Source organism: Nicotiana tomentosiformis, chromosome 8, assembly GCF_000390325.3.
Source record: "Nicotiana tomentosiformis chromosome 8, ASM39032v3, whole genome shotgun sequence".
NCBI classification, from domain to species: domain Eukaryota; kingdom Viridiplantae; phylum Streptophyta; class Magnoliopsida; order Solanales; family Solanaceae; genus Nicotiana; species Nicotiana tomentosiformis.
The window spans coordinates 47,420,413-47,432,667 of record NC_090819.1 but is presented as its reverse complement, the minus strand read 5'-3'; the positions used below and the strand labels follow the sequence as shown (position 1 = coordinate 47,432,667).

Here is a 12,255-nt window from a genome sequence, read left to right as displayed (position 1 = left end):
AGTTGTGGTAAGTGCGGTTTTAGTCCGAGAGAACGAAGGTACACAATCTCCTATTTATTATGTTAGTAAAATTTTAACGGGAGCAGAAACTCGTTACCAACATTTGGAGAAACTGGCCTTAGCTCTCATAGTCGCCGCTCAAAAACTGAGGCCCTACTTCCAATGCCACCCGATAGCCGTGGTGACTACTTTCCCTTTTTTGGAACATCCTCCATAAACTCAAGATCTCGGGTAGATTGGCCAAATGGGTCGTCGAAATGAGTGAATTCGACATAGAATATAAACCAAGGATTGCAATTAAGTCGCAAGTCTTGGCTGACTTCGTGGCCGATTTCAGTCCAAGATTATTGCCTCTGGCAACCAAAGAGGCAGTAATGGTGTCGGAATCGACATCACGATTTTGGACCTTATTTACGGATGAAGCTTCCAATGTAAAAGGGTCTGAGCTCGGTATAGTCTTATGCCTTCGGAGGAAACCCTAAGGCTAGCCATCAGGACGGTCCATTTAACTAACAATGAAGCTTTGATTGCTGGCCCGGGGACTTGACTCCGAGGTCATCGAAATAAAATGCGACTCGCTGGTGGTAAATCAGGTCTATGGGATCTTCGAGATCAAAGAGGAGCGCATGCAACAATACGTGGTAAAGGTTCAGGCTCTGTTGGTGCGATTCCGGGAGTGGTCAATTACTCATATCCCAAGGGAAGAGAACGCAGAAGCAAACACATTGTCAAACCTACGATCATCGACGAAAATAAAGGGATCAGAGTCCAGGACGGTAGTACAACTGATGAACTCAGTCCTAGATACAGAGGGTTACTATAAGGTAAATTCGACTAATCTGGTCTAGGACTAGAGGAATGAAATCATCGATTATCTCGAACACAGGAAGCTACCTAAAGACCCCAAAGTATCTCGGGCACTGCATGCCAAAGCAGCGCGATATAGCTTCAAGAGAGGCCAATTGTATAGAAAATCTTTTCAAGGCCCGTTGGCCCGATGCTTAGGGGCATCCGAAGCTAACAATGTCATGAGAGAGGTTCACGAAGGGATATGCGGCAACCACTCGGGCGCAAATTCCTTAGTGCTGAAGTTGGTAAGGGCATGATATTATTGGCCCCGCATGGAACAAGACGCCAAATACTTCGTACGAAAATGTGATAAGTGTCAATGCTACGTACCACTGGTGCATCAACTGGCAGAACCCTTACATTCGGTTTTGTCCCCGTGGCCGTTCATGAAATGGGGGATGGACATCATCGGACCACTGCCACCAGCTCCCGGAAAGGTAAGATTTCTTTTAATTTTGACTGACTATTTTTCTAAGTGGGTGGAAGCAGGTCCTTATTAGAAGATCGGAGAACGTGAAGTTGTGGATTTCTTGTGGGAAAATATAATTTGCAGGTTCGGAATACCAAAAGAGATAGCATGCGACAATGGGCCATAGTTTATCGGCACAAAAATTACAAAGTTCCTCCATGATTTAAAAATAAAGAGGATCACATCTTCACCCTATCATCCGAGCGCAAACGGTCAAGTGGAGTCGATGAACAAAGTGATTATTCAAAACCTCAAGAAAAGGTTGGAAGCGGCTAAGGGTAATTGGCCCGAGGAATTACCCGGAGTTCTATGGGCATACCGAACTACGGCCAAGTCGAGCACAGGGGAAACCCTTTTTTCCCTCGTGTATGATACAGAAGCTTTAATCCCGGTGGAAGTAGGGGAACTCACCTTGAGATATTTCCAGGCAGATAAAGAATCGAACAACGAAGCAATGTTAGTCAACTTGGAACTGCTCGATGAATACAGGGACTTGGCGCATGTAAGAATGGTAGCTCAAAAGCAGAGAATGGAGTGGTATTATAATCGAAGAGCCAACTTCTGTTATTTCAAAGTAGGAGACTTGGTCCTAAGGAAAGTAACTCAAAACACCCGGGAGCAACGCGGGAAAGCTAGGTCCAACGTGGGAAGGCCCCTACCGGGTTTCAGCTATCACCGGGAAAGGTTCATACGAGTTGGAAAACCAAAATGGAGAAAGGTTGCCCAGCAATTGGAACGTGGCACACCTCAAAAGATATTATTGCTGATGAACATTATCCGATCAGAAAGTATGTGCTGCACTCTTTTTCCTTTTGTTCAGTTTTTGTCCCAATTGGATTTTTCTGGCAAGGTTTTAAATGAGACATCAACAAAAATCATACTACAAAGACATCAGTAATAAGACCTTTAATAACAAAGCACACAAGCAAAGATCCACTCGGGGATGGTTAGATAATCTTTTGCTCTATAGCAAATTCCCACCGGGAAGTTAAGTTTGCTATTGAGCAAAGGTTACCTGATCGTTCACGAGCACAAACCACTAGAGGGTTGTTAGATAGTCCTTTGCTCGATAGCATAAATTCCTAAGGGGAAGTAAAGTGTGTTACCAAGTTAAGGATTATCTAGCAATGCATTAGTGGATTCTTCGAAGATACAAGACTTCTAGTGTTCCAATTCGCACTTTTCGCATTCGAACACTGGGGGGAATAATATGAGGATACGGCAACAATGACTTCCACGTCGACTGGAAAATAAAAAACCGGAAATATAATTGCATCATCGGGATCGGGGACTACGTTGCCAACCCCGTAGAAACAAGTTGTATAAATTAGCCACAAGTAATGGCAATTTCTTTTCAGCATAGCAAATGCTTATGTACTTTTTGAAAATAGAAGGAATAAAATGAAATCCTTTTGTTTTTATCTTGTTTTTTGTCTGAATGATGAATTAACTTTGTTATTTGAAAGTTAAACAAGTACTTCAATGCTAGTGCCGTAATGAACAGGAGACGTCCTCTTCAAGAGCACCGTAAACATAAGAGGGCCCTCTCTTATAAAAACTCTCACATTAAAGGGTTGGTTCCGAAAGAATTTATGCCCGGAATCAAAATGCCTTCGGGGAAAGATACACCCGAAGCCGTATACGAAAGGACGCAAAAAGTAAACTTGCGCAAATACTTATTAAAGCCCTCACGAAAAAGGGCTGATGCCCGAGCCAAATATGCTTTCGGGGAGAATACACCCAAGGCTTCACATAATAAGACGCAAAACAGAAAAGCTAGCGTAAAATTCTCAAGTAAAAGGAAGAAAGTGCAAATATTAAAGACTTGCATGAATATTCAAATGAAAGGAAGACTCAAACAAAACTTGAGCATAAGATGTTTTTATTTACAAAAAAATGTCAAAACAGCACAGGTACAAGAATTGGAAAAAGAAAAGAAAATCTAAACTGTAGTATCTCCAAAACCAGGAGGAAGAAAAGTGTCCACGCCCCCGGGAGAAGTAGACGGACCCACCGATGGCTCAACATTTTTACCAGTTTGGCCTTCAGCATCATCATCCTCCAATTCTTCTTCAGTCCCGAGAACTCGGAACCGGAACCAGAAGGACCAGATGCATCATACCTCGCTGGGAGTCCACTTTTAGCAGCTAACTCAAGCTCACAGGCCTTAGCAATTTCGGCATCAAATTCAATAACACCATCTTTGGCCTCTTCCAAGGTTTTTCTCCTCATGCTGTACATAGCGCAAGTTTTCTCAACAATGAGGGAAGCCGCTCGATTCTTAAGTTCTTCTTTGAGTTGGGTTACCTCGGCAGAAAGGTTTTCCCGGGCGGACCTAGCAGATTTGAGGCTAACATCAAGGTCACGGACAGTTGAACTAAAAAGCCTATTATGCTCGATAGTTTTCCTGTACTTCTCTTCCAACTGGGCGTGTTTCACCCCCGTAGCAGCAAGCTCTTCAATTTTGAAGTTCAAGGCTACCTCTAAGTTGATCGTTCTTTAAGCAAAGACAGCCTCGCGTTCGGTTGCAGTAAGAATAGCGTTATGGACTTCAACCCATTTGGCCCTGGCTTCAACAAATCTAACCCTCAGCGGGCCAATTTCTTGGCTAAGGGTTACCACGTCTTGCTCGTTTTGCCGAAAATGAGCCTCCAATACAATAACCTCAGCAGCTTTGGCTTCCAGTTCCGAAAGGCGAGCGACATGTTGCTCCTGCTTTGCCAAAAGCTGATCCCGTACGGAGGTAATCTCTTCCTTTTCACGAATCAACCTCTGAAGTCCCTCGGAAGCAAGAAAGTTGACCTACAAAGTAAAAAGGATAAAATTCAGGATATGTTCATACCCAAAAATATAAGAAGTAATAAAGGAAAAAAGGAACGTACCGCTGCGCCGTTTTGCATGGCGTTGTTCAACAAACACTCTCCCGAGAGTGCCTGAATATTTTCCAGTCTTTCTCTGAAGCCAAAGGCTTCAGATAATCTGGCCGGGATAGCAAGTTGCATCAGGTAGAGACCGAAAGAGTAACATTCCTCCTCCTTTGTGGATCTTCAGAAGGGGCAGCATAATTTTGTCCCAAATTCCCATGAACTGGGGACTGTGAAAGAGGAACACCTTCTTCATGGTCAGGTGTGGCCGGTGGAGATGATGTAGCAATTACTGGTGAAAAAGTGGATAAAGATGGAAGTGATGTAGCAGTTGCTGGTTTTGGTGAAGATGGAGATGAAGCTGATGGAGTTGAAGAGTGAGAAGCAGTTGCATCAAATGCAGTGCTGGTTGTTGGATGCTCGCCAACCAAAGACGGTATGGACCGGTACTCAGCCCCACAGTATCGTGCACAACAATTGGGGTCTGAAAACGGGTGTTGACATTATCTACCAAATCAAACTCTCTCCAAAGTGTCGAGGCATCGTCCTCGGGTGGTGTAACTATCTCAACAGGTCGAGCATCCTGTTGAGATGATGAGGATCGTCGTCTTCTATGTAGATAAGCTCCCTCGTCACTAGTTTCTTCATCATCGTTTATTGTCACTGTGTCTATGACCAGCCCAGAAGGAGGGCCAGTCACCATCGCTACCAGAGATGACTCGGGGGCATCGGTCCTCACCCTTTTATTATTTTCCCCGACTGCGGAGGAGTGTTTTCTCTTTGGTTATTTGTCTTCCGGTCGGGGACTCTGTAAAGAAACATTTGCTCCCGAAGCAGGTCCGGAGACACCTGTTTGAGTAAGCGCCTCCTAAAGCTGCCTCGCTGCATCAACAGGATCAGCCAAGACATCCTCCTCAGGAACAACAACAGAGCTTGCGGGTAGACCTAATTTCTTAGACACGTTAGAAGGGATCAATCAAGTTATTCACATGAAAAATTGAAACAAGGTGAGTTTGAATTACCATAATTCTTGGACTTCCACCCGTATTTAGGGTCCAATTCTTTCCACAAGCGAGTCTCGGGCGCTGTAACATCCAAAATCTTTTGTACCCACCGATCCAAACCTTCAAGCACCAGTGGGATCCATCGAGTTGCTGAAACATGCGAAGGATGAAGGATCAATACGGATATAGAAAAATATTTAGTACAAGGAAATACTAAACAAAGAGCTTACGAGTGGGTTCCAAGCGGCTTGGAAGGATGGAGTCGTTACCGGAATGCTGTCGTTGGTGGCAGCTGCAATGAACCGTTCCATCCACCCACGGTCGTTGTCATCATCCATGCTAGACAACAGAGCATGGTGGCCATGCTTGCATAGGCTTATCATTCCCCCATAGAAGATTTTGGGAGAATAGAGATTCATCATATGAGCTAAGGTTAGCTTCTCTCCGGTCTCCTGGCACAAACGCCAAAGGCAAGAAACCGTCCTCCATACAGAAGGACTTAATTGTGCCAAACACACTTGGTAGCAGAGGTAAAACTCTGCAATCACATAGTCAAGTTCTCTGCTCAAAGAGAATGCACCAAAAAGTAAAGGGATACGTGTAAAAATATGTAAAACCCTCATTGGGTAGGGTGACTCGCTCTGATAGATCAGGAGTAATAATATCCAACTCATGGCAGCGGCAGTCTTCCTTCACAATAGGAATGCTAGAAGGACATATGGAAGAAGGGTACCTACTGACGGCCCATGTACGAGAGTTAGCAGTAGGGAATTTCTCTTCGAAGTCTTTTGTGGTAATAAGACTTCTAGGGATAATGGAGCCCACTATTGGAGGAGCAGAGTCCTCGGCCTTGTTCCTGCTCTTTGAAAAACCGGTACGCTTTGAGGAAGAATCAATTGTATGGAAGAAGGAGAAGGTTTTTTGTTTGAAGAGAATTAGAGAAAAGATGAAGAGCAAGATGCAAGTTAGATAAGGGAAGCTTGAAAACTTATGAAGTATAAGGGAGAAGGTTGATATGTTTAAGTAAAAGTTTTGGCGGCTAAATTCATGGCCATGATTATCTCGATAATTGGCAAACGTTGTGCTGAATCATGGGATGACGCATGTTTGGGGCATTAAATGCGGAGAGATGTGCGTCTAATCAACCGTCAAAAGCCTTTAGAGGGAATTATAATAATTCCCGCCAAAAGAGTATTTCTACCAACTTTTCGGTAACACAAAGTTATGTCAGCGGAAAGCAGGGGGACTATCTGTATAAGTTAAAATAAGCTATGACACGTGGCCGTCCAAAAAAGGGACACGTGAAACCCAAGACGAGGGATGGCCAAAGACCGAAGGCAACTGTTTCGTTTGTCACCGGAAAGAATAACACTCATAAAGATATGATAAATGCTCTTCGGTCGGTAGCATTTAATAGAGAATATTATATGGCATTAAGAGCAATTACCTATTACAGAAAATTTGGCATTTATGTTCACCGTTACACCTCCTCATAATTGACAATAAAGAAGGGCACGATCCTAGGACCTCTTTCATAACTATAAATAGTGAGCTTAATTGTCATTGTAAAGGACACGAATTTTCTGGCAAACTTACGCTACATTCTATACAAAGATCAACACAATCTTATCTTCTTACTTTTTGATTTCATTGTTGTTGTGCCCGGAAACCCTATTCCCGGAACTGTTACTTCTTCTGTTTCGTCTATATCCTAAGGCTAGGTATTGCATAATTCTTCGATTATTTTATTATTTCAGGATCAAATTAATTCATTTGTCTAGAAACCACGTATTAATTCAACTGTACCGTTTTACGAGTAAACACCAATAATATAAAAAATAAACTTACAATATTATAAATAAAAAATGAGGTGCGAGGTAGAATTATAATATATAAAGGTAGGATAAAGGATAAAATTGCTATGAGATGAATGCACGTGATTGAGATAAATGCATTTGTTTGTCCATTTAACGTACTTTGTATTCATGTACTCAATTAAGAAGTACATTAACTTATAACCTTTGAATGTATTTGTACCTTTATAAATAGGGAACTTTTGACCCTATGAAAAACACCCCAAGAAGAGAAATAACAAAATCATTCCCCCTCCTATATATCTTATCTCTATTACTATATTGTTCTAGTTTTTTCTCATTTCTTAACACGTTATCAGCACGATTATTCGAACCAATTGAAATATTTACTTCAGCCGGGTATTATTTTCTTCCTAAAGAGTTAGTTAATTTTCTTACAAATTCAGGCACACATCCATTTGCTTCTACCGTATTTGAATTTTATATGCATGACTTTGGTTTGGATATACATAACTTTGTATGAAAAAAAACAGTAAGCTTTAATTTAAATTATCATACCAGCTTGTTCTAAGTTTAACCTTATGAAATAGGAAAGCATGCTATCATTACTTTGACGTGATATTGAAAGAACCTTGTGAAATATTAGGAGAAATTCTGTTTATTGTTAGGTATCACATTTGATTTAAAATTCTTTGATCTTTGAAACTAGTAATCTCGGTATGCGTGACATTTTTAGTGGAATAATAATGATAACATCTTGCTTTGCTTAATTCCAAAAGGTATTAATTATTGAATCTTCGGTATTTATATTTACGTAAGTTTGGATGATGACAAATATTAGTAATATGTAGGAAATCGAACGGGACTACTAGTTATAATACATATGAATCAGTGTGTTGAAAGTAATTGGTGAATTTGCATGGAACGACTATAATATCTCTTTATTGTTTTAATGATTCACTACTATTAATATGCCTTCATGACATGTGTATATTTATACCCAGAATATTTAAGGCATACTACTTGTTACAATTTTTTTTTATCATGTAGATTAATTCTACTATTTAGTAAGATAGTTTTATACTATATTAAATTTATCAAAACTTGAATTTGTGGCGATCTAAAATTATATTCTATTCTCTAAAGAGAATGAGATGATTTGTGATAAATATTATATGAGCATAAGATAGTGGGTTCAAGTCCCACTGCACCATGAACATAAGACACCAGGTTCAACTCCTGGTGCACCATGATGATACGATGTTGGGTTCAAGTCCCGTCATATTATGGCCTAACACGTCTCATATGGGTAAGATATTGGGTTCAGGTCCCAATAGCCCATATTGATGATATAATAATGGCAGTGTGAAAATGATACCTTTTAATGAAAAATCATGAAGTCCGCCCATGTACCGGATCAGCTCCATTCCCAGAGGCGAATGTGATAGCGATAAATCAAAAGTCTGAAAAAAGACAAAATAATTATCGTAGCCGTATAAATATACATGGACATGGCAAGGGGCGAAATAATAATCACCATGGTGGTGGTCGTTATAAACAAGAGAGAAATAAGGGTTCTCAGAATAATCCTTCAAAAGACAAAGGTGATATTTATGAAGTTCATGTTTTGAATAAAACTTTTTATGTTGTCAATATTTTGTTTCCTAAATGTAGTTTCTTTTGTTCTTAAATTTTTCAATATTACTTATGATGTATTTTTTTTTCTTTATGAAGAATATGAAAACTTTCGAATCTTCAGTTGGCCGTATGAATAATAAAGAAGAAATATGTCTTCTGGATAGTGCTACGACGCACGCCATATTAAAAAATAAGAGATATTTCTCTTATTTAATTATGAAAGAAGCCAATATCATAACAATATCTGGTAGTACAAAATTAATTGAGGGCTCTGAAAAAGCGACTGTATTACTACCAGGAGGAACTATTTTGGCTGTTAATGATGCATTATATTGTAGTAGGTCTCAAAGAACTTGTTGAGTTTCAAAGATATTCGCCAAAATGGCTATCATATTGAGACCACCAATGAAGGAAAGGTTGAGTACCTCTATATTACTACAATAAAGGCGGAAAAGAAGTATGTGCTTGAAAAGCTTCCCATATTTTCCTCCGGATTATACTACACTAGTATTAGTATAGTTGAATCACATGCCATAGTAAACAAGGAGTTTACTAATGATTTTATTATTTGGCATGACCGGTTGGGCCATTCCGGTTATAATATGATACGCAAAATAATTGAGAATTCACATATTCTTCAAACTAAAGAATTCTCTTGTGTTGCATGTTCTCAAGGAAAACTGATTATTAGACCATCAGTAATTAAAGTTGGAGTTGAATCTCCTGCATTTTTGGAACGTATACAAGGTGATATATGTGGTCCCATACACCCTCCATGTGGACCATTCAGATATTATATGTTTTTGATAGATGCATCTACAAGATGGTCACATGTGTGCTTGTTATCAACTCGCAATTTAGCCTTTGCGAGATTACTAGCTCAACTAATAAGATTAAGAGCACAATTTTCAGATTATGCAATTAAGACACTTTGTCTTGATAATGCTGGTGAATTTATGTCCCAGGCCTTTAATGATTATTGCATATCAACTGAGATAACAATTGAGCATCCAGTTGCTCATGTTCATACTCAAAATGCTCTAGCAGAATCATTGATCAAACGCCTCCAATTAATTGCTAGACCAATGCTTATGAGAACAAAACTTCCTATTTCAGCATGGGGCCATGCTATTTTGCATGCAGCAGTCTTGTGCGGATCAGACCCACAAGTTATCATAAAGTCTCCCCAATACAATTGGCTTTTGGTCAGGAACCAAATATTTCCCATCTTAGAATATTTGGATGTGCAGTATATGTTTCAATTGCTCCACCACAACGCACAAAGATGAGACCCCAAAGAAGATTGGGGATATATGTTGGGTATGAATATCCTTCTATTATAAAATATTTAAAATCTATGACTGGAGATTTATTTACGGCAAGATTTGTTGATTGTCATTTTGATGAATCAGTATACCCAATAATAGGGGGAGAAAATAAGCAATTGCAAAAAGAGATAGATTGGAATGCATTATCACTATCTCATTTAGATCCTTGAATAAATCAATGTGAACATGAGGTTCAAAAGATAATTTATTTGCAAAATATTGTAAATCAACTGCCAGATGCATTCACTAACCTACCAAGGGTGACTAAGTCACATATTCTAACTACTAATGCTCCTATTCGAATTGATGTCCCGATTGGACAATCTATAAATACAAATAAGTCTAAGCCACACTTGAAATGTGATAGACCAATTGGTTCCAAAGATAAAAATCATCGAAAACGAAAAGGAGCAAATGATCTAGGGGATCATAATATGGAGGCAATTGCTCAAAAAGAGCCCCGTGACATAACAAATGATAAGACCTCAGAGGAGGTCCAGGTACCTGAAAATAATAAGAATGAAGGAATCTCAATAATTTATGTCTCTACGGGGAAAAAAGTGGAACCAAAATAATATTATTGTCGACAACATTTTTGCTTATAATGTTGCTGTTGAGATAATGCAACAAGATGAGGATCTTGAATAAAGATCTGTCGATGAATGTAGATAAAGAAATGATTGGCCAAAATGGAAAGACGTTACCTAGGCAGAATTAGCGTCATTTGAAAAACGTGAAGTATTCGGACGTATAGTCCGAATATCTGAAGGAATAAAGCCAGTGGGATACAAATGGGTTTTTGTGCGAAAACGAAATGGTAAAAATGAAGTCGTTAGATATAAAGCATGACTTGTGGCACAAGAATTTTCACAAAGACCTGGCATTGATTATATGGAGACATATTCTCCTGTGGTGGATGCAATCACTTTTATGTATCTTATAAATTTGACAGTCCATGAAAAACTTGATATGCGTCTGATGGATGTTGTCACAACCTACTTGTATGGCACATTAGACAACGAAATTTATATGAAAATCCCTGAAGGGCTTAAAGTTCCTGAAACTAATAAAAGTTTTTGAAAAATTTGTTCAATAAAGCTTCAAAAATCCTTATATGGATTGAAACAATTAGGGCGAATGTGGTATAATCGCCTGAGTGAGTTTTTGCTGAAAGAATGGTATAAGAATGATCCAATTTGTTCTTGTGTATTTATAAGAAGATCTGGACCTGAATTTGTTATAATTGCTGTATATGTTGATGATCTAAATATCATTGGAACTTCTGGGGAGCTTCCAAAAGCAGTAGACTATTTGAAAAAAGAGTTTGAAATGAAAGATCTTGGAAAGATAAAATTTTATCTTGGTCTACAAATTGAGCATATGAAAGATGAAATTCTTGTCCATCAATCAACTTATACCGAAAAGATCCTAAAGCATTTTTATATGGATAAAGCACATCCATTGAGTACCCCGATGGTTGTGAGATCACTTGATATAAATAAAGATCTATTTCGACCTCATGAAAATGATGGAGAGCTTCTTGGTGATGAAACTCTATATCTTAGTGCAATTGGGGCACTAATATATCTTACAAATAATACTCGACCAGATATAACTTTTGCAGTAAGTTTATTAGCAAGATTTAGTTCCTTTCCAACAACAAGACACCGGAATGGTGTTAAGCATATTTTTAGATACCTCCGAGGGACTATTGATATGAAATTATTTTCTTCTTATGAATCCGATTCACAAATGACTGGTTATGCAGATGCAAGTTATTTGTCTGATCCATATAAAGCCCTATCTCAAACAGGCTATCTATTTACTTGTGGAGGTACAACTATTTCATGGCGTTCAACAAAACAAACTTTAGCTGCTACATCTTCCAATCATACAGAGATAATATCTATTCATGAGGCTAGTCGAGAGTGTGTATAGTTAAGATCAGTGACTCACACATTCAACGACTGTGTGGTCTTTCTTTAAAGACGAAGATTCCAACAATACTGTATGAAGATAATGCTGCTTGCATAGCTCAACTAAAAGGAGGATATATTAAATGAGACAGAACAAAGCACATTTTACCAAAGTTCTTTTTCACGCATGATCTTCAACAAAATGGTGAGATAGATGTTCAACAAATCCGTTCAAGTGATAACCTGGCAGATTTGTTCACAAAGGCATTGCCAACATCAACATTTGAGAAGTTGAGACATAAGATTGGAATGCATCGTCTCCGAGATATCAAATAAAGTTTTCATTAGGGGGAGTATAATACGTGTTGTACTC

At 39.0% G+C, this 12,255-nt stretch overlaps 1 protein-coding gene across 1 annotated transcript; it reads left to right on the top strand.

Moving 5' to 3' along the window:
• The first annotated feature begins 6,000 nt into the window (after positions 1-6,000).
• Positions 6,001-11,904, top strand: LOC138897422 (uncharacterized). Its single transcript, XM_070183390.1, has 4 exons — positions 6,001-6,150; positions 8,980-9,887; positions 10,334-10,466; positions 11,065-11,904. Exons 1-4 carry the CDS (start codon positions 6,001-6,003, stop codon positions 11,902-11,904), a joined length of 2,031 nt encoding a protein of 676 aa, XP_070039491.1.
• Positions 11,905-12,255: the final 351 nt, after the last annotated feature.

What these genes read in the sequence shown, in the direction of transcription:
- LOC138897422 (XM_070183390.1), top strand. Translation starts at nt 6,001, where the DNA reads ATGGAGCCCACTATTGGAGGAGCAGAGTCCTCGGCCTTGTTCCTGCTC. An exon ending in AGATGAAGAGCAAGATGCAA is followed by an intron (nt 6,151 to 8,979) that starts GTTAGATAAGGG and finishes ATATTGTAGTAG; the next exon opens with GTCTCAAAGAACTTGTTGAG. An exon ending in AGACCTCAGAGGAGGTCCAG is followed by an intron (nt 10,467 to 11,064) that starts GTACCTGAAAAT and finishes TGTTCAATAAAG; the next exon opens with CTTCAAAAATCCTTATATGG.